Raw genomic sequence first — 23,079 nt, 5'->3', positions numbered from 1 at the left:
TAAACATATATTCTTCATTTTTCACCATCTCTGATAAAACAGGCAATTATTTTAATATGCCAACTAGAAAACATCTGACCTCAATCTTTAAGGTTTCTGTCTTTTAAAGTTTATCAAATTACAATAATACTCTAATGTCACAAACTAACTTTAGCTGGTAATTGTTTTAGAAAATCTGAAAGTACATTTTTTATAGTTATTTCAATATGGCTTTTCTCTTCTTGACAGGCTTTTGGCAGTTTTATCTTTCAAGACTTTATAAAGTCTTACTAATTCATTTGTAATACTTTTTTTTTAAGTGAAAGGGCAATGCAACTAAGAAAAAACATGAAAATATTCTCTATATCTGCTACTCTATCATAATTATATTTATCTCACGTATTACCTAAATATCCATACTTCCACGAGATGTATATACTGCTTAGACAAAACATTTTTCAGGTTTCTACACCGTATTCAAATTTAAATGTTTAATAGTTAAAACCATTAAGCCCCTAAACATTGGGTATTCTTTTTTTTTTTTTTTTGGCTTTTATACATAATGCTATAATGAACATTTTGTTTGTACTGAAACATAACCTGAGACTAAACCCCTAAGGAGTAGAATTGCTACATGAAAGCGACACTGCAAGCCCCTTGCCATGAAGTGCCAAAATGCTTTCCAAAATGCCTGTACTAATTCACAGAGCTACCCGAAACCAATGACTTTTACCCACTGGTAAAAATCACTTCACTTTTAATGGCACTTGGTGTTATAATTCAGAAAGACAGCTTTGCTATTTTAACTAAGATTATCAATGTAGAACAGAGTCTCAAAATCACAAAAAGATACATCTCCATGATTCTAAATGAGAATAAACACTTTTCTGTATTTGGTTTTCTATGTAACTCTTTGTGAAAATTATCTATTTATATTGTTTCTTCCTGTTGCTGCTTAAAAACCAAGAACAAACCTGTTGCTGTCCTGTTGGTTCCGACTCACAGCAACCCTATAGTGACCCTATAGGACAGAGCAGAACTGTCCCCATAGGGTTTCCAAGGCTGTAATCTTTATGGAAGCAGACTGCCACATCTTTCTCCCCCAGGGTGTTTGATGGGTTCCCACTGCTGACCTTTCAGTTAGCGGCCAAGTGCTTAACCACTGCACCACCAAGACTCCTTTTTTCTCCTCAGGGATTTAATTTTCTCATAAATCCAAATGATATTATTTTACACTATGACAGCAGCATTTTCTCATTTCTAAAAATGAGTACGTTTCCCAGTTTACAGCCTCTTTTCTTTACATCTGTTATTTTTCCTTAGCTCTAAGTTATTTATTTGAAGCCACCTGTTCCTTCATAACATGTTTTTTGCTTAAATATGAGAAAGCGATCATACCTCTTACATTTGAAAACAAAATAATCACGCACTGCTATTTCTGTAAGTTTAAAGTAATTAACTTTAATATATTTGGAGTATATTTTCAGTGTGTCATAAAGTGGAAACTGATTTTTTTCTAAATCACTATTTAATTGTATCAATATACATTTAATAAGTAACTCTTCTTCATGACCTGGTTTTAAACCATACTTTATCATAACCTGTTTTTATCTCCTAAGAACTATTTCTGAACATTTTAAGTTGTTTTACCCATATTTCATTCTCTGCACTAATAGCGTTCTAGGTTTGAATATTTTTCTAATATCTGACAAAGTTAGACGTCTTTCTCCTGTTCTGACTTTTTCCCCCCCACAATGCTCTTGACAGTCTTACTGCTTTATTTTTCCACATTCAAAAACAGTCCTCGGGGTTTTTGCTTGTCTATTTGTTTTTTGTTTTGTTTTGTTTTAGGAATTGCATTAAGTTCACTTAACATCTATTTAAAATAATATTTGGTCTTCTCTCTCAAGAAACATGGTATACTAAAAAAATAGTTTGTATTAAATACATGCTACAAATCTATTGGTATTCCTTAACCTATGAGAAAGGCCTTGATTTGGACTTGATATTATTAATGGTGTTTACCATTGCTTTTCGATACTGGTCTTCTCAAAAGATGCAATGAGCAGTTCCCATCATGTTTCAGAATTTCATAAATCATCTATTTCTAGTACTTAACATTCTAGGTAGACAGTTCCTTAAAACGCTGACATATCAAAGGGAAACAGAAGAAGAAAGTGCTAATTAAAAAAAAAAAAAAAGGAAATTCTATCCATTCATTCATTCAACCAACCACTCAATCCTTGATTTAGAACTTAATTTATAGGCAAAGGAATTTAAATTTTTAGCTATAAAACTTGGAGACTGGTTTTGGTACTTTATAGTCTCAAAACTATGACTTTTTTTTTCCCAAGGAGAAATTAAATAAATTAGGATAAAATGTGAAAGGGAATATTGGCTGAAGAGGCCATGTATACAGATAGAAAAATAATGTAATATGACCTTATTGCTGTAACTTTTATATAACTGTCTTCTCCTTCCTAAACAGGTCATAAGTTTCTATGATGTCAAAGTACTTGTCTTAGACTTCTCATTTTTTTCAACCGTACTAGCACTGAGATGAGTACCTGAGAAAGCTCAATACGCTGTTCAACTGAAATGAAATGTTAACCTGCTTCCTGATTGTTTATAGAAATCCAGTATGGAGAGGTCAGTAACTGAGATTATGAGCTGATACATTTTATTTTTACCTTCAAATCCAGAGTTCAGAAGGTGTTCTCCCAGGTCACAACCAAACACCCTTTCTTTCAAGATCCCCCGCTGCTTCAGTTTCTGTTTTGTTGGGCGAGACTTCATGAATGTGCGTAAAAAAGTAATGAGCTTGCCGTGCTTTTTAGACACTAAAAAATAATAATAATAACAATAAATAAAGAGAAAATACTTTTGTTGTGGCAATAGGTTACATTTTACTTAGAGTGAAAAGAAATAGCTATCTCACCAGGCTGACCATAAAATTACCTGATACAAGTACACTTTATGTTCTGTAGGAAATTTACAGTAGAAATTTAGGAAATAGTTGTTTCATAAGTAACATCGTAATTTTGCACTTTCTTCTCGCCAGTCTGTGATTTTACTTGATGAGGTTACGAACGAATTTAACTGTTCTCATCTTCGACCTTTAAGTCAAGCTTGGTCAAGCAGCCATCTTCCAAAGCGTATTGAAGGATATTGTATCATTACAGTTTTACTCTAATACATTTCTTTGGAGATGTTCAAAATAAGTAAGTCATAAAATGGTGTAAACATAGTTTTATTTCTAGTCAATTTCTCAAATATTTGGTTGTGAAAACTTTTCATAGCATGTTGCAATTTCATGAGTACAACTAAAAAAAAAGGAAACAACTTCCTCTTTCTTAGTTTATAAAGGGGACAATCCTGCGATGATATAAACACTTGTCAACCAAATGGTTATATAAATATTTTTTAAAAATTTAAAAGAAACAGATACTCTATCAACATTCATCTATAAAATACTAAATACATAATCTTAAAGCATTTTTAGATCAAAGCAATAGATAAGTAAAGGAGTATACAGTAAAGTATTTCCAGGGGTTGATAGGTTAGGGAGAAAAAAACCAAAGAATTCAAAACAAATTCCTAGAAAAATACTGAGAAGAGCGGCCTACAGGGATAATTACTTTAAAAGTCAACCCACGACAAATACCATGATCTTAGAGGTTAGCTGAAGGATAGACAACTATGCCATGTGGCCTCAATCCTCCGACTCAGATTGCAAATTGGTTACCTGGCATCTTACTGAATCCTACTAACGGATCTAGACTGAACCCAAATCCTCCAACACCCTATGAACCGATGGCACTTCCCGAGGGAACTCTGGGTGCCTAGAGTAACTTGTGGCCAAGATGGGCCTTTAGGGTTATGCAGGACCCGACCAGACATTTGGGATCTGTTCCTTTTCATTTTACAGGGAACACTAGTTCCAGACATAGTATCTTTTCTGTAATGGATAAGTAACCACACTAGGGTGAGCAGGGAGAGAGGTTTCCTGTGACATTGGACTTTTACTGCAGAAACCTAGAAGGTCTCCAGGCAAACCAGGACAAGGTGTTCATCCTAGACTGGACACATATAAAACAAGAAACATGTTCTTTTCTATGCCAACTGTATATTCAGGAGTCCGTCACATACACTCTAACATCACTGTATGTAGGGTTGTATTGCACTGGGGTGAATTTTATTTCCTCCTAACGGATTATGTGCTATGAATCTTAGGTAAATAGTGGCCTTTAAACTCTTCCTGTTCATTTCCAAGCATTTTCCACAGGAACTGTAAAATAATTTTTACAACGTTTCCAAAAATATACAAGTGAGTTTTCTTTGCAACCATGTATAACGTTATACATTAATTTGAAAGAATTTTAATGTCTACACTATTTCTACCTGGAAACAGGGTATGTCTTCATTTTTCTAAATCTTCAATATCTCTTTGTAACATTTTCTCTATAAAAGGACACATTCCACATATTTCTTGGTAGGGACATGGCTAGGTGTTTTACTGTCGTCGTTGCTCTTGCAGAAAAATGCCTTTCTTCTATTATGGGTTTAACTGGGCACACTGTGTGCTGGAAAACCACCTCTTTGCATATATTTCAAATCCGATCATCTGCTAAACTCTCAACAATTTCAGCTGAGCCTTTAGGGTTTCATGGACATGTAACTGTATCAAAGCAAATATGGTAATTCTACCCCTTTTTCTGAAATGAGTAATTTCTGATTTCTGTTTCAAATTTTACTAATTGGCTAGAACTTCCAAAATACATGTTAATAGCAGGCATTCATATTTTGATGCCAAATTTAATGAAAATATTTGCTGAACTTGATAACTGCATATGATGTTGATTACTGGTATGAGTTACGTATTCTTCATTATGTTAAGAAAGTCTCCTTTTAGTCCCCGTTTTTCAAGATGGTCTCAAAGGAATGAGAAATAACTATTATTCATTCAGTAACAAATATGTTAATACTACTATAGCTCAGTAACTATACTAAATCTTGAGGTTACAGCAGGGAAAAAATGAGACAAGGTCCTTGCTGCCACAGAGCTTAGTGAGGAGAGACAGACAATAAATAGTTTAGTAATAGTACTGATAGAGCCAACATTTATTTTACATTTACTATGAGCCAGTAACAGTGCAAAATGCTTTATTTATTGACCATTCATTTCTAACCACATCCTATAAAGGAAATACTATTTTTTTAAGCTTACTTTAAAGATAATCCAATATGTGTATGAATAACCCAAATGTGCATTAGTAGGGAATTAGTTGAATAAGCTATGCTACATTATAAGATATGACACACAGAAAATTACTGTTTTTTTTTTTTTAAAGGAAAGTCTCTACCTATTGCTACGGCGTAGTCTCCAGGGCAGTGGGGAAATCATGGTAGAAAACAGTCCTTCAGTATTAGGAGGGACAAGCAGCCATCTTCCAAACAACCTCCCCCTCCAACAAAAATTCACTCAAACACACACACACACACACACACACAAAAGTACATACATATATGCCTATTCTTGCAAAAAGAAACACTGGAAGGATAAACCAGAAACTAATAAAAATGGCTGTCAAGGGTAGAGAAAGAGTGGAGGATGCAGACAGGAAGTAAGGCTTCTCCAAGTATACCTTTCTATATAGTTTTGGCTTTTGAGTTATGTTAATGTTCTTTCTACATATTCAAACATAAATTTAAAAGGCTAAAAACGCAAATTGTAATATTGAAAATAAACTAAAAAAAAATGTATCTAATAGTATACCAAATTGGTAACATACTCAACAGAGAGAAAATAATTCTTTTAAATGGCTTGTAAAGGGTACTCTGACTACACAAGCTTAGTGGGATATATACCAAGGACCACAAAAAAAGGCAAGGAAATATATAATTTTGCTCAGCTGTTTTACTGCTGGAACTGGTAGTGGTAGTATAATTTAGAAATACACGCACACACACACACACACACACAAAAAAATATATATTAATGTTATTAGAAGCCGGAGCCCTGGTAGCGTACTGGGTAAGAGCTCAGCTGCTAACCAGTTTGAATCTACCAACTGCTCCTTGGAAACCCTAAGGGGCAGCTCTACTCTGTCCTATAGGGTTGCTATAAGTTGGAATCGACTCGATGGCAACGGGTTTTGTTTTGTTTTGGTATTAGGAACCAAGATTTTTGGTGTGGGAAAAAAGAAATACAATTCAAGATCAAAAAAGCTATGAAAAACCCATGTAATACTAACTTTGAATTGAAACATCAACATGAACTCGTGATTCTCACGCGCTCTCGTGCGTGCGCACACACACACACACAGTTCCCAAGAACACTTTGGTCTCAGATCTGGGCTTTTAAATATTCCCTACTGAAACAACAATCCATGCCTCCTTACTGAAGTGCCTGGCTGTACAAGGTGAGACTGGGAAAATCACACTGCAAGAGGAAGCAAGCAAATGCCCAGACTCATGGAGGCATGCCAAAAGGATCAGGCTTGAACAGAGTTCAACTAATCAGATTTGGGACAATTTGAACAACATAAAGAATAACTAATTGGCTGTGGAGCCCTGGTAGTGCAGTGGTTAAGAGCTCAGCTGCTAACCAAAAGGTCAGCAGTTTGAATCCACCAGTCCCTCCTTGGAAACCCTATGCGGCAGTTCTACTCTGTCATATAGGGTTCCTATGAGTCAAAATCGACTTAATGGCAACAGATTTAGTCTGATTTTTTATTATAATTGGTTGTAAGATGTCAAGTAAATAATTAAATAAAAATTCATGAGTCTATAGAAATACTGTCAGAAATAAAGAACAGAAAGCATGGAGTGACAGATAATTTTCAGTACAAATAGAGCTAGAACATGTAAAAAACTATAGCAGTAGCGTGTCATTCTGAACTGGGTCCTCCAACAGTAGAGAAAAGATCATGCTTATTTCTTTCAGCAATTATCTATTAGCAATATCCTATTTGGCATTATTGATCAGAATTAATTAATATGATGCAGTAAATTCACACTTTCATAATTCAGTAACTATAATGACGCAGACTTACAATCATGACCCACCAACCACACTCACATACACAATAAAGTCACATTAGTCAGAGGGCAGCTTGTGTAGAACTGGACTTGCCAAGACACTAAGTAGCTTTGACAACGACTCTGCTTTTTGTTTTGATGTTACATTTGGCTGAAGAACAAGGAAACTTGGCTATCTTCTCCTGTTAGGGTAAAGACTACTCATGTTTATTCTTCCTTAACAGTGACGTAAGGCCTAAAGAATTAAAGGCTGCAGTACAATAAGTGTCACTAGCTACTGTACGTCCCCACCTGGGGCTCCAGGTCCTGGGACATTGTGCTGATTGACATATGCTCCACTCTGGCCTTGGCTTCTCCTCTGTGCGGCTACTTTGCTTCCATTACGTTTCTAAAAAGCTACTAAATAAATCAGGAACTTTAAATCTGAACTTGGAATGGGAGGGGGAGCAGTGGGTGTGGTCTCTGCTTGCCATGTATAGCCCAGTCTGAGACAATACAATAACTAATATTTAAAATGGTGATAGAAATAAGAGAAAAATTAAACTATGTCCTGTATAGTTTTAGCTTTGTTGTTGTTCTTGCTATTGGCATTTTAATTCACTGAGGCAGAGACAGTTGTAGTGAGAAGCTCCAGTATCCATAATTAAATAATCCATTATCTCTCAAGAGAGATAATTTTCAATAAATTGAATATTTCATTAAACTCAAAAAATGGAATATTTTATTGGTTTAAATTTGCATTAGAAACTTAAACCAATATTCAATTTAACTATATTCAAATTTGAAGATCTAACAACACTTCCAAATATACATGTCTCTTGATATATACATGTATTAAATTTTCCTGCCGTTCCTAAATAATAAGATAGCCAAAGAGAGCTTATTTCTGACATTCACACTGTCTCCTACCCATCCATCCAATCTAACTAAATGCCTTTAACAAACAAGGTACAGTCATTGCCTCCCTGTTCATGATAATAACCTAGGAGTAGAATGAAGACACACTGTCAATGACATCAGAAGTCTTCTACTGAGGAAGGTAGAGGGGGGTTGATTTTAGACAGCTAAGTGTTTACAAACCCATTTCTACAGATGGACATTGGAATGCAGCGATGAGGGTGTCAGGGTTAAAGTTCACAAACATACTGTATTAGAAACACTAAAATAATAGCAATGGTATTTCCACAGATAAAACACACCAAAAATACAATGCAAAGTAATGCTCATACAAAGGCAAAAAATGTCATCTTATATTCAAAGTTCCTATGCTCAACTCAAAATGTAACATTAAATAGGCATGACAGATTTTATATTTGCAATTTTTCTTCAAACTTGAGACAAATCCTACCAGACCAGTCTTTCTAGTAGTTAAAAGCTTTATGACAAACATCACTTAGTATCACCAAAGTAAATCTTTATGATACCAATAACCAGTTTATAGGGATATACTAAACACATCCGGTTGAGAAACCCACAGTGAACCCTGGCATGGAGAGCTGGGACCATGGGTGTTTTTGATTACAGAAGCATAATGTTTCTCCAACAAAACACTGAATTCTTGCTTTCCCATAATACTTCACCTAAGGCACAGACCTCTAAATTGGTTCTCAGGAATTTTTCAGACTGATTTGAACAAGTCTGGGCTTGGATTAGCTTCTCCTAGTGGAAAGAAAGATAGCTTGAGCCCAGATAATACGCATCAAGTTCTGGGATCTAATAAATTCAGGAAATCAAGCAGACCAAATTAGAAGGTGAGGGTGGGGATAGATAATATCCGTGGAGATTGTTCTGGTTAAACCTAAGGTATAATAAAGAATGAGTGTAATGTTTAACACGGCCAGTGTGGACTTTCACACATTATATACAACATCCTGTCTTCACTCAAAGTTCTCAAACATACACCAGATGACCATTTGGTGGAAGTTTAATGGAGGGAAGACAAATCCAGGCAGCTTGACTATATGACATTTAAGGCTCTCTAATAACTTGGGAACCATGGTGGCGTAGTGGTTAAGTGCTATGGTTGCTAACCAAGAGGCTGGCAGTTCAAATCCACCGGGTGCTCCTTAGAAACTCTATGGGCCAGTTCTACTCTGTCTTATAGGGTTATAGGGTTGCTATGAGCCAGAATCGACTCCACGGCAGTGGGTTTGGCTTTTTTTTTTTTTTGGAATAATCTTCCAAATTTTATTATTCTAAGTCTCTGTTGCATACCTTGAAATATCTTATGTTAAATAAATGTGAAAAGATTTGAGTTTTAACTTCAAATTCTATAACTTGCTTTTGTTTAAAGCATAACAATACATTTACTCACACCAATGAGTACAGATGAAGAGTTTTCCTCTAAATAGCTGTCAAATTCATTTTTCTCACTTTGTTATTGTATACGTGGAATAATGTTCTAAAAAAGAGCCCTGGTGGCACAAGGGTTAAGTGCTTGGCTGCTAAATGAAAGGTTAAGGTTAAAACCCACCCAGCCACTGCACAGGAGAAAGACCTGACAATCTGAGTCCATAAAGATTACAGCCAAGAAAACCCTATGGGGTAGTTCTACTCTGTCACATGGGGTCACCATGAGTCAGAATCAACTGAATAGCACCTAACAACAGCAACAACAATGTTTTAAAACTTCTTCTTTTCAAAAGAAAATTTAAAAAGTGAAATTTACAAAAAGGAAAAATTGCTGAGACAAAAGATCTATTGTATTATGCTTAATTTTGAACTGATTACTATTTAAAAGGCTACTGATCTAAATAAAGCTTGCTTGTTAGTGAATTCCTTCCTAGTTAGTGAATACCCGTCCCTCCCTCTTCACCCTTGTAACCATCAAAGAATGTCTTCTTCTGTGTTTAAACATTTTCCTGAGTTCTTATAATAGTGGTCTCATAAATAGTCTTTTTGCAACTAATTTCACTCAGCATAATGCTAATTTCACTAACTAGACAGTAGACAAGAATTATCTTAGGTGAAGGGAAGGACAACACATAACACAGGAAAGTCAGCAAAACTGGACTAAACCAAAAGCTAAGAAGTGTCTTGAACAAAACCAAACACTTCGAGGGACAGAGTAGCAGGGGCGGGGCCTGGGAACCATGGTTTCAGGGGACATCTAGGTCAACTGGCATAGCAAAGTTTATATAGAAAATGTTCTGCATCCCACTTTGGAGAGTGGCGTCTGGGATCTTAGAAGCTTGAGAGTGGCCACCTAAGATGCATCAATTGGTGTGCAAAGGAGAATGAAGAACACCAAAGACAAAAGGAAAATATTAAGCCAACAGACAAAAGAGCCACATAAACCAGAGACTCCAACAGCCTGAGACCAGAAGAACAAGATGGTGCCTGGCTACCACTAATGACTGCCCTGACAGGGAATACAACAGAGAGTCCCTGACAAAGCAGGAGAAAAGTGTGAAGCAGAACTCAAATTCATGTAAAAAGACCAGACTTAATGGTCTGACTGAGACGGGAGGAACTCCCGAAACCATGGCCCCCAGACTCATTGTTAACCCAGAACTAAAACCATTCCTGAAGCCCACTCTTCAGACAAAGATTATACGGGACTATAAAACATAATTTTTTTTTTTTTTTTTTATAAAACATAAATTAATACCCATGAAGACTGTACTTCTTAGTTCAAGCACATACATAAGACCAAATGGGTGGCTCCTGTCCTGAGGCTAAATGAGAAGGCAGAAGGGACAGGACCTAGTTGTGAAGCCTCCACCAAGGCTTCCCACATTCCACCGCAGCTTCCCCCTTCCCTTGCAGCCTGCCAGGCTGTGGTTTCTAACTGCAGCTTGGCCTGGTTGCGATGCGGGGCCTATTGCAGTTTGAATTTGGCGCCCAAATCCCACGCGTGTGCAAACCAAGATCTCGGCACATGTGCAGGACCTGAAGGGCCCTGGCCCAGAACTTGACCTGGCACCTGAACTTCACCTGAGAGGAAGATGTTCTCCAGCACACAGTTGCACCCAAGTTCATTTACAAAGCCAAAGTTTCCTTCCTCTGCAAATGGCTCAGCATCTGGATCTCCAAATATGGACATGAACAGACCAGGGTGTAGGATTCTGGGTGTCAATCTAGACTCCTGGACTGGAGAGCATAAGAGCTCCAAGCTCCTCTGGGGCTGTGAGCGTGTGGTCTTTTAGCTGCCAGGCCCCACGTTGCTGCTCGTTTGTGCAAACAATAAATTTCCACTTTCTGTTTCCCTTGCACTGGTGGTGTGGCGTCTGTCTTATTTCACTCAACTAATGAGACAGGGCAAGACCCTGTGGTTGGTTACAGTTCGAGGGACACAGGAAACATGGGGTGGGTGGAAACGGGGAGTGTGCTGTCACATTATAGGGATTGCAACTAGTGTCATATAACAATACGCATATAAATTTTTGTATGAGAAACTGAGCTGTAAACTTTCACCTAAAGCACAATAAAAAAAAATAAATAAAGCTTGCTTGCCTTTGTACTAATAGAAGTCTTTAGAGACAGTTTTCTGAACATACTAACTGGAAAACATGATCAGAAGAAAGAGGTCTGGGGTCCTGATTTTCCTGGATAATCAGAAGCTAAGGAACTGATACAAAGTACTAAAAGCCCATGAACATATACTAAAAAGTACATATATTAGCTTAAATAAAAAGATTTAATTTTTAAAATATTCAATACTTTGAATACGCAGAAAAGTTTAAGAGAATAATATAACGAAGGCCCATCCACCCATCATCTAGTTTTTCCAAATCATATTTTGCCATATTATTTCCTTAGATTTTTGTTTTTCAAAAAATAAATGTCCTTTCTTTAATTAAAGAAATACCCCACGCATCTGTCAGTTTCTCAGAAATTAAACGGAATGCATAAACATTGACATCCTAGGCATTAATGAGCTAAAACGGACTGGTATTGGCCATTTTGAATCACACAATCATATGATATACTGTCCCGGGAATGACGTTGTATTCATTATCTAAATAACATCTTAAGGTCTGTTCTGAAGTACAATGTTGCCAGTGATAGGATAATATCCATATACCTACAAGGAAGACCAGTTATTACAACTATTATCCAAATTTACTTATCAACCACGAAGGCCAAAGATGAATTAATTGAAGATTTTTACCAACATGCAGTTAGGATGAATTGATAATTACTTGTAATTGGAATGTGAAAGCTGGAAACAAAGAAGAAGGATAGGTAGTTGGAAAATATGGCGCTGGTGTCAGAAACGATGCTGGAGATTGCATGATAGAATTTTGCAAGACCAGCAACTTCCTCATTTTAAATACCTTTTTTCACCAACATAAACAGCGACTACACACATGGACCTCACCAGATAGAATACACAGGAATCAAATCTACATTTGTGGAAAGAGATGATGGAAAAGCTCAGAATCATCAGTCAGAACAAGATCAGGGGCCGGCTGTGGAACAGACCATCAATTGCTTATATGCCAGTTCAAGGCGAAACTGAAGAAAATCAGAGCAAGTCCACAAGAGCCAAAGTGCAACCTTGAGTACATTCCACCTGAATTTCGAGTCCATCTCAAGAATAGATTTGACACGTTGAACACTAATGACTGAAGACCAGATGAGTTGTGGAATGACATCAAGGACATCATCCACGAAGAAAGCAAGAGCTCATTAATAAGACAGGAAAGAAAGAAAAGACCAAAACATATCAGAAGGGGCTCTGAAACTTGCTTTTGAACTCACTTAGCTCAAGCGAAAGGAAGAAATGAAGAAGTAAACAAGCTGAACAAAATATTTCAAAGGGCAGCTAAAGAAGACAAAGTATCATAATGACATGTGCAAAGACCTGGAGTAAGAAAACCAAAAGGGAAGAACACACTTGGCATTTGTCAAGCTAAAAGAACTGAAGAAAAAATTCAAGCCTTGAGCTGCAATAGTAAAGGATCCTATGGGCGAAATACCGAATGACGCAGGAAGCATCAAAAGAAGATTGGAAGGAATACACAGTTACTGTACCAAAAAGAACTGGATCTACATTAAATCTTTTCAGGAGGTAGCATATGATAAAGAACCGATGGTACTGAAGAAAGAAGACCAAGCTTCACTTAAGACACTGGCAAAAAACAAGGCTCCAGGAACTGACAGAATACCAACTGAGATGTTTCAACAAACGAATGTATTGCTGAAAGTACTCATTTTTCAAGACCAAGAAATTTGGAAGACAGCTATCTGTTCAATCCACTGGAAGAGATCCACATTTATGCCTATTCCAAAGAAAGGAGGTCCAACCAAATCAATAAGGAAATGCCAGAAATTCAAGTTGGATTCAGAAGAGGACGTGAAATGAGGGCTATCACTGCTGCTGTCAGATGGATCCTGGTTGAAAGTAGAGGACACTAGAAAGATATTTACCCGTGTTTTATTGACTAGGAAACCCTGGTGGTATAGTGGTTAAGTGCTACAGCTGCCAACCAAGAGGTTGGCAGTTCAAATCCACCACGCGCTCCTTGGAAACTCTATGGGGCAGTTCTACTCTGTCCTATACGGTCGCTATGAGTTGGAATCGACTCGATGGCAGTGGGTTTTTATTGACTATGCAAAGGCATTTGACTGTGTGGATCATAACAAATTACAGATAACATTACAAAGAATGGGAACACTTAATTGTGCTCACAAGGAATATGTACATGGATCAAGAGGCAGTCGTTTAAACAGAATGAGGGGATGCTACATGGTTTAAAGTCTGGGAAGGTGTGCATCAGGGTTGTATCCTTCTACCATACCTATTCAATCTGTATGTTGAACAAATAATCTAAGAAGCTGGACTATATAAAGAAGAATGGGGCATCAGGATTAGCGGAAGACTCATTAACAACCTGCATTATGCAGATGACGGAACCTTGTTTGCAAAAGTGAAGGGGACTTGAAGCACTTACTGATGAAGATTGAAGACCACAGCCTTCAGTACGGATTACACCTCTATAAAAAGTAAATAAAAACCCTCACAACTGGACCAGTAAGCAACATCATGATAAACAGAAAAGTTTGCGGTTGTCAAGGATTTCATTTTACTGGGATTCACAATCAATGCCCATGGAAGCAGCAGTCAAGAAATCAAACGATGCACTGCATTGGGGAACTCTGCTGCAAAAGGCCTCTTTAAAGTATTAAAAAGCAAAGACGACACCTTGAAGACTAAGGTGTTTTCAATCACCTCACATGCATGCAAAAGCTGGGCACTGAATAAGGAAGGTCAAAGAAGAATTGACGCCTTTGAATTATGGTATTGGTGGAAAATATTGAATATACCACGAACTGCCAAAAGAATGAACAAATCTGTCTTAGAAGAAGTACAGCCAGAATGCTTCTTAGAGGTATGGAAGGCAAGACTTCACCTTACACACTTTGACATGTTATCGGGAAGGACCAGTCCGTGGGAGGACATCATGCTTAGGAAAAGGTCAATGAAAAAGAGGAAGACCCTCAACAAGTCGGACTGACACAGAGGCTGTAACAACCAGCTCAAGCATAACGACAATTGTGAGGCTGGTGCTGGACCAGGCAGTGTTTTGTTCTATTGTACATAGGGTCGCTATGAGTCAAAATTGACTTGACAGCACCTAACAACAACAGATTGAAGAAATAAAGCATTACAGATACAGTTGAAGCCTCTGTCTACGTATGTCTCCAAAATCCCATTTTCCTACAAAGAGAATCATTATCATGAATGTAGGTATTTGTCATCTCATGAGGCTTTTTATACTTTTACTGCACATGTATTTAGCCATTTGTTTTTGTTCATTGCCACTGAGTCAATTCCGACTCAAGGTGACCCCATGTGTGCAGAGTAGAACAGCTCCTTTCAGTTTTCAAGGCTGTGACCTTTCAGAAGCAGATCGAAAGGCATGTCTTCTGAGGTGCCATTGGGTGGGTTCAAGAAGCCAACCTTTCGGCTAGTACTTGAGTGCTTAACCCTATGCACCACCCAGTGACTCCTTATGTAGCCACAAAAACAAAAAACAAAACCCGTTGCTGTTGAGTAGATTCTGACTCATAGCAACCCTACAGGACAGAGCAGAACTGCCCCATAGAGTTTCCAAGGAGCGCCTGGTGGATTTGAACTGCCAACCTTTTGGTTAGCAGTCGTAGCACTTAACCACTATGCCACCAGGGTTTCCTATGGAGCCATAGCTAGTAAATATTATCAGCCTGCATGTGTTAAAAAGTTCAGAGAAATGGAATCTTACTATATTAACCCTTCTGTAAAATTACATATTTTGAGATATATCCATGGTACTTGTGGCTCAGTATATTCATTTTAACTAGCTTATAGTATTATTCCCTTCTAACTATATATCACAAATTTTACTTCCACTCTCCTGTTGACTGTCATTTAGAGGTTTCCAAGTTTTTGTTATTATAATCTTTATTGCATTTAGCAATCTCCTAAGTGTCTCTCTTGATGCAATTGAAAGACCATGGTGCTCATGCCTAGGAGTAAAATTGTTGGATTGCTGAATGTGCTATTTTTCAACCACATTTTAACTTTGCTACAATATTCTTTAAAATGATTTACCAACATACACTTCCATAGGAAGTATTTTTGGGTTTATTCTCCATATCTTTGTCCTATTCAGTTTTGTCAGACTTCTTCATTTTGCCAATCTGATGAGTATGAAATTGTATTTTGCTTAATATGCATTTCTGTGATTGCTAATTATATTAGGCATTGTTTCATATGCTTATTGGCCATTTGGTTTTCCTCTTTGGTGAAATAATGGTTCATATCATTTGTGCATTTTCTACTTGGTTGTCTTTTTTTCTTATTGATTGGAAAGAATTCTTTATAAATCTGGAAATGAATCCCTTGTCAGTTATACATGTCACACACATTTTTAAATCTGTGGCTTATCTTTTGTTGTACAAGTTTTAAAATTTCTTTAATGTGTAATTTCTGTGCTTTAAATACCTTTCCTTACCCAAAGGTCATAAACATATCGTCCTATTCTAAAACTCTTGTTTTTTCACTTTTTTTAGACTTTCAGTTGGCTTCAAAGTTTTTTGTATTTAAGGTGAAATAGAAATTTTATTACTTTTTTCCAGATGCATAACCAGTTATTCTATCACTTTTTATGGAATAATCCTTTTCCCACTCATTTGGAAGGTTGATTCTGTCTTATATGAAAAATGTGTACTGTGTATATTGGGGGCAAGAAGAGGTCTGTTTCTGAGTTCTCTCAGTTCTATCAGTCTATGTGTATCTTCATCATACCTCTCTTTCATAGCTTCTAATTTATAATGTCTTAAATCTAAAAGGATGAGTCCCTCTACTTTTATTTTTCAAAATTGCCTTTATACTTTTAGCCCTTTATTCTTTCATATGAATTTTTTTTTATATAAATCAGCTTATCAATTTATAGGAAAAAAATCTTTTGGGAATCCAAATTATAATTATTTTGCAGGAGAACTGACTGCTTTATGAAACTGAGCATTCCTATCCATGCACATAGTATCTCTCCACTTTTATTATTCTTTGTGTCCTTCAATATATTAAAAAAAATTTTTTTCCATGAAGATCTTACACTTTTATTATAGCTCTTCTTAGGAACTTTAGGGTTTTTTTGTTGTTGTTGTTGCTATTGTAAATAGTGTCTATTTTCTAAATCACATTTTCTAAGTGCTTTTTCTAGTGCATAGCAATGCAATTCACATGGTGGTAAGGGATACAGGCTTGCTTCAATCTTGCCTCTGTATTTACTGTGTGATCAGGGGCAAAGTACCTAACCTCTTGGTATTTTATTTTCCTCATCTGTGAAAAATACCTATCGAGATAGTTGTGAAGATTAAATAAACTAAGAGATATAAAACACTTAGTGTACAACAGAAAGAAATTAATTAATGTTAGCTGTTATTACTGTTGTTATTATTTTTTATTTAGCAACATTGCTGTACTCTTAATTTTAGTAATTTGATTATAGATGCTTTTGGATTTGTGGACAATCATATCATCTGCAAAGAATGCAGATTTGCTTTTCCCTTTCCAATCCTTTTATTATCTTTTGTATTACTGCACTGGACCTCCAATAAATATTGATCTTCCTGACTTTAAAGAAAATGTTTCTTACATTTCAACACTAAGAATAAAATTTGCTTGGGGTGTTTAGTAGATACCTTAAATACATTAAAGAGATTCCCTATTCCTAATTGGTAAGGTATATAAAAAGAACAAGTGTTGAACTTTATCAATTTCTCTGACTCTATTAAGATGATCACATAGTTTGTTTTATTTAATTTTAATTTTTGAATGTGGTATTATAACCACTTTTAAAACGTACTGCTTTTATACTTATATAGTAAGTACCCTTTACTCCTATCTCCTTTTAATCTTTTTCAGGAATGTAAATGAGTATGAGAGACTTGAGAAGAGTACTGGCAATTTTAAAAAATAAAAACATTAAGTTATGGAAAGTTCCCCCTTAGAAATTATAATAAACATAAGAATAGTGCACACATATTAGAAATGAGCTTCTAGTAAAGGAAGACAAATACAGAAGAACTCTATAGGGTGAAAGTGGAAACAAAGAATTCCAAAAACATCAACAAAAAAATTGTAATAGGTCACTGATACCTTAAAGAAAAATGATACAGACAGATTTACATTTATAGTCTTAAGTGAGTTGCTGAAGTCAACATGTTACTTAATATTTCAAATTTATTAAATGGGATACTGGCAAGAGATGTAAAAAGTAACTTATTTTTAGCACACCTTGTCATATGACTTAAAAGGATCTCTGAGCAACTGAGAAGAGTATTTCTTTTGTTTTCTGTAGTCAGCACTCATGCTGGGAAAAGTGGTGTAGCTCTTACTCGTGTATAGCCCTGAGTATATGAATTAAATTAGTTTAAAGTAAACCAGTAAAAAGAAGGAAATCAAAGTCTCAGAAAAGGAACCAGTCTATAGGGCTAATAGGCTATGTGAACCATGACCTCATCTATCTACTTTGAGATTAGAAGAACTAGATGGTACCCAGCTACCACTGCAGACTGTTCTGACCAGGGAAACAGTAGGTGGAGCCTGATAGGATGGGACAAAAATGCAGAACAGAACTCAAATTCTTAGAGTCCAGACTTACGGGACCAGTGGAGACTGGAGGGCTCCCTGAGACTATTATCCTAAGACAAACTTTAAGTCTTGAATGGAAACTATCCCCAAAGGTCACCTTTTAGCAAAATAACAGATTAACACACAAAATAAATTATATTATCCATGACCCTCAACGAGGTGGATTGACACTGTGGCTGCAACAATGAGCTCAAGCATAAAAACGATTATAAGGATGGCACAGTACCGGGCAGTGTTTCGTTCTGTTGTGTACAGGGTTGCTATGAGTTGGAACCAACTTGATGGCACCTAACAACAACATCAACAACAGCGCTCCATTAAAAAACTGTATGAGACTGAAAGTCAACAACTGCTCGAAAGTAAAGATGAGAGAAAAGGGGCAGGGAAGCTAGAGCACTGAAACAGAACAACCAGAACGGAATTAAAGAGAATGCTGACACATTGTGGAAAATGTAAATAATGTCACTTAACAGTTTGTGTAGAAACTGTCAAATGTGAACCTAATGTGCTGTGTAAACATTCACTGAGAACACAATAAGATATTATTTTTAAAAATCTACATGACAATAAGTATTCTTTAAAAAAAAAAAGGTATTATTTGCAAATAAATTTACTCAAAAATTAGGCTATGATTCACCAGACTAGTAATTTTCCAAACCTTTTAAGGAAAAATTTCTAGGTAGTTTAGCAACACTCCAATATGTGACTCAAGTATTAAGCTAAACTAAAACATTTTTCTAGTAACTGAAATATATAACTTGTTAAGCAACTTTTCCTTTTAAATAATATAAAACAGCTTTAATATAAATAAAGCTTTTAAGTAATGATATAAAGGGAGTTCTCAAGCCAATGACTGAAAATACACATGAATAATTCTGACAATGTGTTTTTTTGGTTTCACAAAATACACCTTCCAAATCAGTATAAAGGAGTTTCTCGCAAATCAAACTCTCGGAGTTTTTATTTGATGGCATAAGAACACACCCAAGAGACTTCTGTCTCAGACTCTATTCTTATCTCTGTGACAGATCGCCCTTGCCCTGGCCTCACCTGCCCATTATTCCCACCGCTAGAAAAGTAATATGAAGACAAACCACACATCCAGCAAACACTGAAGGAAAATTTAGAAGCAAACAATATTACAATATTACAGTATAACTAACATTTGTTTAGTGCTTACTATATGCCAGTGCTTTACATGTGTTAACTAATTTAGTCTCGGTTTGTGTTAACATCACACTCTAAATGATTTAAACTGAAAATATAAGCCCAGATCTGATCACTAAAATTTTCTCCTTAAAAGGTTATGTCAGAAGAACAAGTATTTTAAATAAAATATAATTAACCTCCCATTACATTCTATGTAATGGCTTTTAAATGTAAGGGTCATCAGAATAACAACATTTTAACCTTTTACCTGTTCTACATATCCAGCTTTCAGTGGCAGAATTCCTACCTTCCATGCAGGAGAAAAAACCAAACCTACTGCTGTTAGATCGATTTCAACTCCTATCAACCCTACAGGACAGAGCAGAACTGCCCTCTACTCTAGGGTTTCCAAAGACAGCTGGTAGATTTGAACTGCTGATCTTTTGGTTAGCAGCTGAATTCATAATCGCTGCGTTGCTACCACGGCTCCTCCATGCAGAAACGTGGGTTCAAGTCCCAGCCAATGCGCCTCATGCACAGCCACCACCCATTTGTCAGTGGAAGTTTGCATGTCGCTATGAGCTGAACAGGTTTCAACAGAGCTTCTAGATTAAGATGGACTAGGAAGAAAGGCCTGGCAATCTATTTCCAAAAATCAGCCAATGAAAATCCTATAGATCATAATGGTCTGATCTGTAGCTGACCGTGAAGATGACCCAGGACCAGGCAGCATTTTGTTCCATTGTGCATGGGGTCACCACGGGTTGGGGGTCAACTTAATGGGAGCTAACAACAATAATTATTAACATGACCTAATACTCACATTTTAATTCTTTCTTTTTTCTTTTTTTGGTGCTATCCTCTAATATCTAGATATATAGTTTGAATGTGGTAAACATATATAGTAACTAAAAATTTTAAGCAAATCTTTTTGAAGATTAAAAGCATATACTGGGGCCAATGACCCAGTAATTGAAAACTTCACAGATTTCTAATAATAAGACAATCTGATGGAGATCATCCATCCGATTCTGCATGTGAAGTGAAGAAAGTACCGAACCAAGAATGTGGAGGTAAGGTCTTAGTCCCGATCCACCAAGAAATATGCTATGAGATCTCAGCTAAGGAAATTAACCAGTTTAGCCCTCAGTTTAATGGTATGAAAAGAAAAGAAGTCTGACTAGGCAATTTATGAATTTCAGGTTTCAATGAGCATACTTGTAAAAGCGTGAGGAATTCTGAGAAAGATTAGAATGGCATAGAAACTTCAAGATCAATGGAAAATTGCTTTAGAAAAATTTATCAGGAAGAAAAAAGGGGCATCATTTAAAACTTCACTGGAGAGCTTTTTTTAAAAAAAACAAAAAAAACTTGGCATTCCAAATCCTCTCGGAAAAGGTCTATTATATAAATTTAAGATAACAAAATATCATTGTTTATTTTTTTGTATAATATACTAAGTGTACCATTTTTTAAATGAAACTTGCTTCTGTCTGTCTGTCTACCTACCTACCTATCCATCTATCTCCATGAATACTGAGAATAGTAGTAAGGAGACCTTATATAACTAACTTATATAAGAAGCTTATGACTATTTCTAGAACTTGATGTTTCATTGTACTATCTTTAGTTGTCAAAGACATGCCCTATTCACTACTGTTTATTTCTGTGATTTATTTGCTTCCAAGTCCTGGTTAACAGCACCATCACCATTTATAATGCTGCTCTTATAGAAACTGTCATTATTTTATAAAGATTAATTTTGATACAGGTTCCAGGAATTCTCTGCAGTAAAGGGAAAAAAAAGGCAAATACAGTCACATGTTGCTTAACATCCACAATACATTCCGTGGAATAAAAAAATATAACGTGGAATAAAAAAATATAACAATGTGTGAACACCAGATTATATACTTAGCAAAGCTATATGGGATGCCTTTTTTTTTTTTTTCACTTTCAAAATCGATACTTCTTTGCCTCTTGCAGCTGTTACCACTAGCACTGGTTATGCTTTGTCTAGAAGCCACGAAGCACTTCACGGTAATGTTTTTAAAAGAAAATTAAACAAAGAGATAACAATACAACATTCAAGAATTCATGATACATGAGATTGGATGCTGCTGCCTATGAGTCAAAGCATACACTATTATACGATAAACTTTTTATTTGTAAGGAAAGTTCATATTAAAATAATGACAGAAAGTACTGTACGTACATAAGCCAGTAACATAGGTGTTTATTATGACTATCAAGACATATGTGTTAGAGATATGTACTGTATCACTATATGCCTGGCAGCATAATCACTTTGTATACAAGAGACATGAGGTACAGGTGTTGAGTGCCAGAAGCTGTTGTGTTCGCTACGTCCAGTTACGTTCACTACATCCCATTCTCTGATCGGGATTTCTGAACTCTATTAAAACCTTATGGGACCACGGGCATAGATGTAGCCAGACTTTGCTGGAATGGACGTTACATGGCACATGACTGTATTACTATAGGTCGTAAACTTCTGAAAATTGATATTCTATCATGTTCGTTGTCAAAATAATCCTCATTGTCTCTCTATGAACCACCAACTGAGCTCAGTTTTCAATTTTCAAATCATGAAAACAATAGTTTTCGGCCTTGGATTTCATTTTTCATTCAGGTACATGTCCAAAAAAAATCTTTAGATAAATTGAGTCTTAAATTCTAATATTTTATTAAAGTTATTGTGGAACTAGAGAGTATGGAATCATTTTTGATCAATATATCAGAAATAATTTGGTAAGTAAGGGATTAAAGAATAGCTCTCTAATTAACTCACGCATGTAACAAGGACAGCCACAGAGAGAGTACCTGGGACCAGCCCAGGCATGAGGTTCTACAGTGTGGACCACTGTTATTGTTTGATAACTTACATTCCAGCCTGAAAGGGAGGAACCAGATATCTTAGAGATGTTATGTATACTTATTATGCTACATTAAAAATGGCATTGAGAGTAAATGGCTCTTGATTAAAAAAACGGGAAAGCTACCAAGAGTAAAATCGGTTTCCTCTTACTTATGAGAGAGATGAGGGAGCATTTCAAAAGCTGACTGCAATACACACGGATGACTAAAGGATCTAGAAAATAAATTAGGGGTAAATTTTAGAGATGAATCTTTCAGACACAGAAGGGACAAAAATAATTCACTTGGGAAAGGGAAGCAAAAAAGAGGCAACAAATTGCTTCCTTGGAATACTCAGCCTACCAGCGTTTAAAGTATCTGGACATTTGAATGAAACTGTGTCTCTCCTTTAGGGTTAAGAATAAAATCAAAGAAACGTCATTCTACCGTCCTTCCTAGAAGATCACATGGATAGTTACAACTTAAAAAGGGCACAGGTATGCCAGACCTTCAAATATCATCGTTCCCTTGGGAAAATGTCATGAGGTTAAGAATGCGACTCTTACTATCTACATTGTACCTCTACCACTTCAGGAGCTAGAGATTTCTGTTATAAATATCGAAGAAGATTCAAGTTCAGCTTATTTGATTTAAGGTTGACATAAGCATGCTATATGTTTTTCTTGCTAAAACTGGTACCCACTGATTGATATTTTCAAAATTTTAATTTGATTTGTTCCTCAACTCTGTACAAGAACAAAGTAAGGCTTTTTTTTTTTTTAACTTTGTGACTTTAACACCTCAGTTATTATATAAAAGACTATGACTAACTGCATTACTAAATACAGAACAAAAGGGAAGATTTGCACTTTAGCAGAAGAGAGTAGGAGAAGGCATGAGGCAGATATAAATTCCTGACACTAAAGATATTCTAAAGCTAGATATAC

The 23,079-nt window shown here is 36.1% G+C and overlaps 1 protein-coding gene across 3 annotated transcripts in view; it reads right to left on the bottom strand.

Moving 5' to 3' along the window:
* Window positions 1–23,079, bottom strand: part of ARHGAP32 (Rho GTPase activating protein 32) — a 416,313-nt gene that overhangs the window by 31,304 nt on the left and 361,930 nt on the right. For all 3 annotated transcript variants that reach the window (XM_010597126.3, XM_064268864.1, XM_023557053.2), the window contains one exon: window positions 2,670–2,819. In XM_010597126.3, coding sequence (XP_010595428.2) covers window positions 2,670–2,819 — 150 coding nt within the window. The remainder of the gene's footprint in view (window positions 1–2,669; window positions 2,820–23,079) is intronic.

The sequence above is a fragment of the Loxodonta africana genome, chromosome 15 (assembly GCF_030014295.1).
Source record: "Loxodonta africana isolate mLoxAfr1 chromosome 15, mLoxAfr1.hap2, whole genome shotgun sequence".
Classification (NCBI taxonomy): Eukaryota; Metazoa; Chordata; class Mammalia; order Proboscidea; family Elephantidae; genus Loxodonta; species Loxodonta africana.
This window is presented reverse-complemented; position numbering and strand designations above follow the sequence as displayed.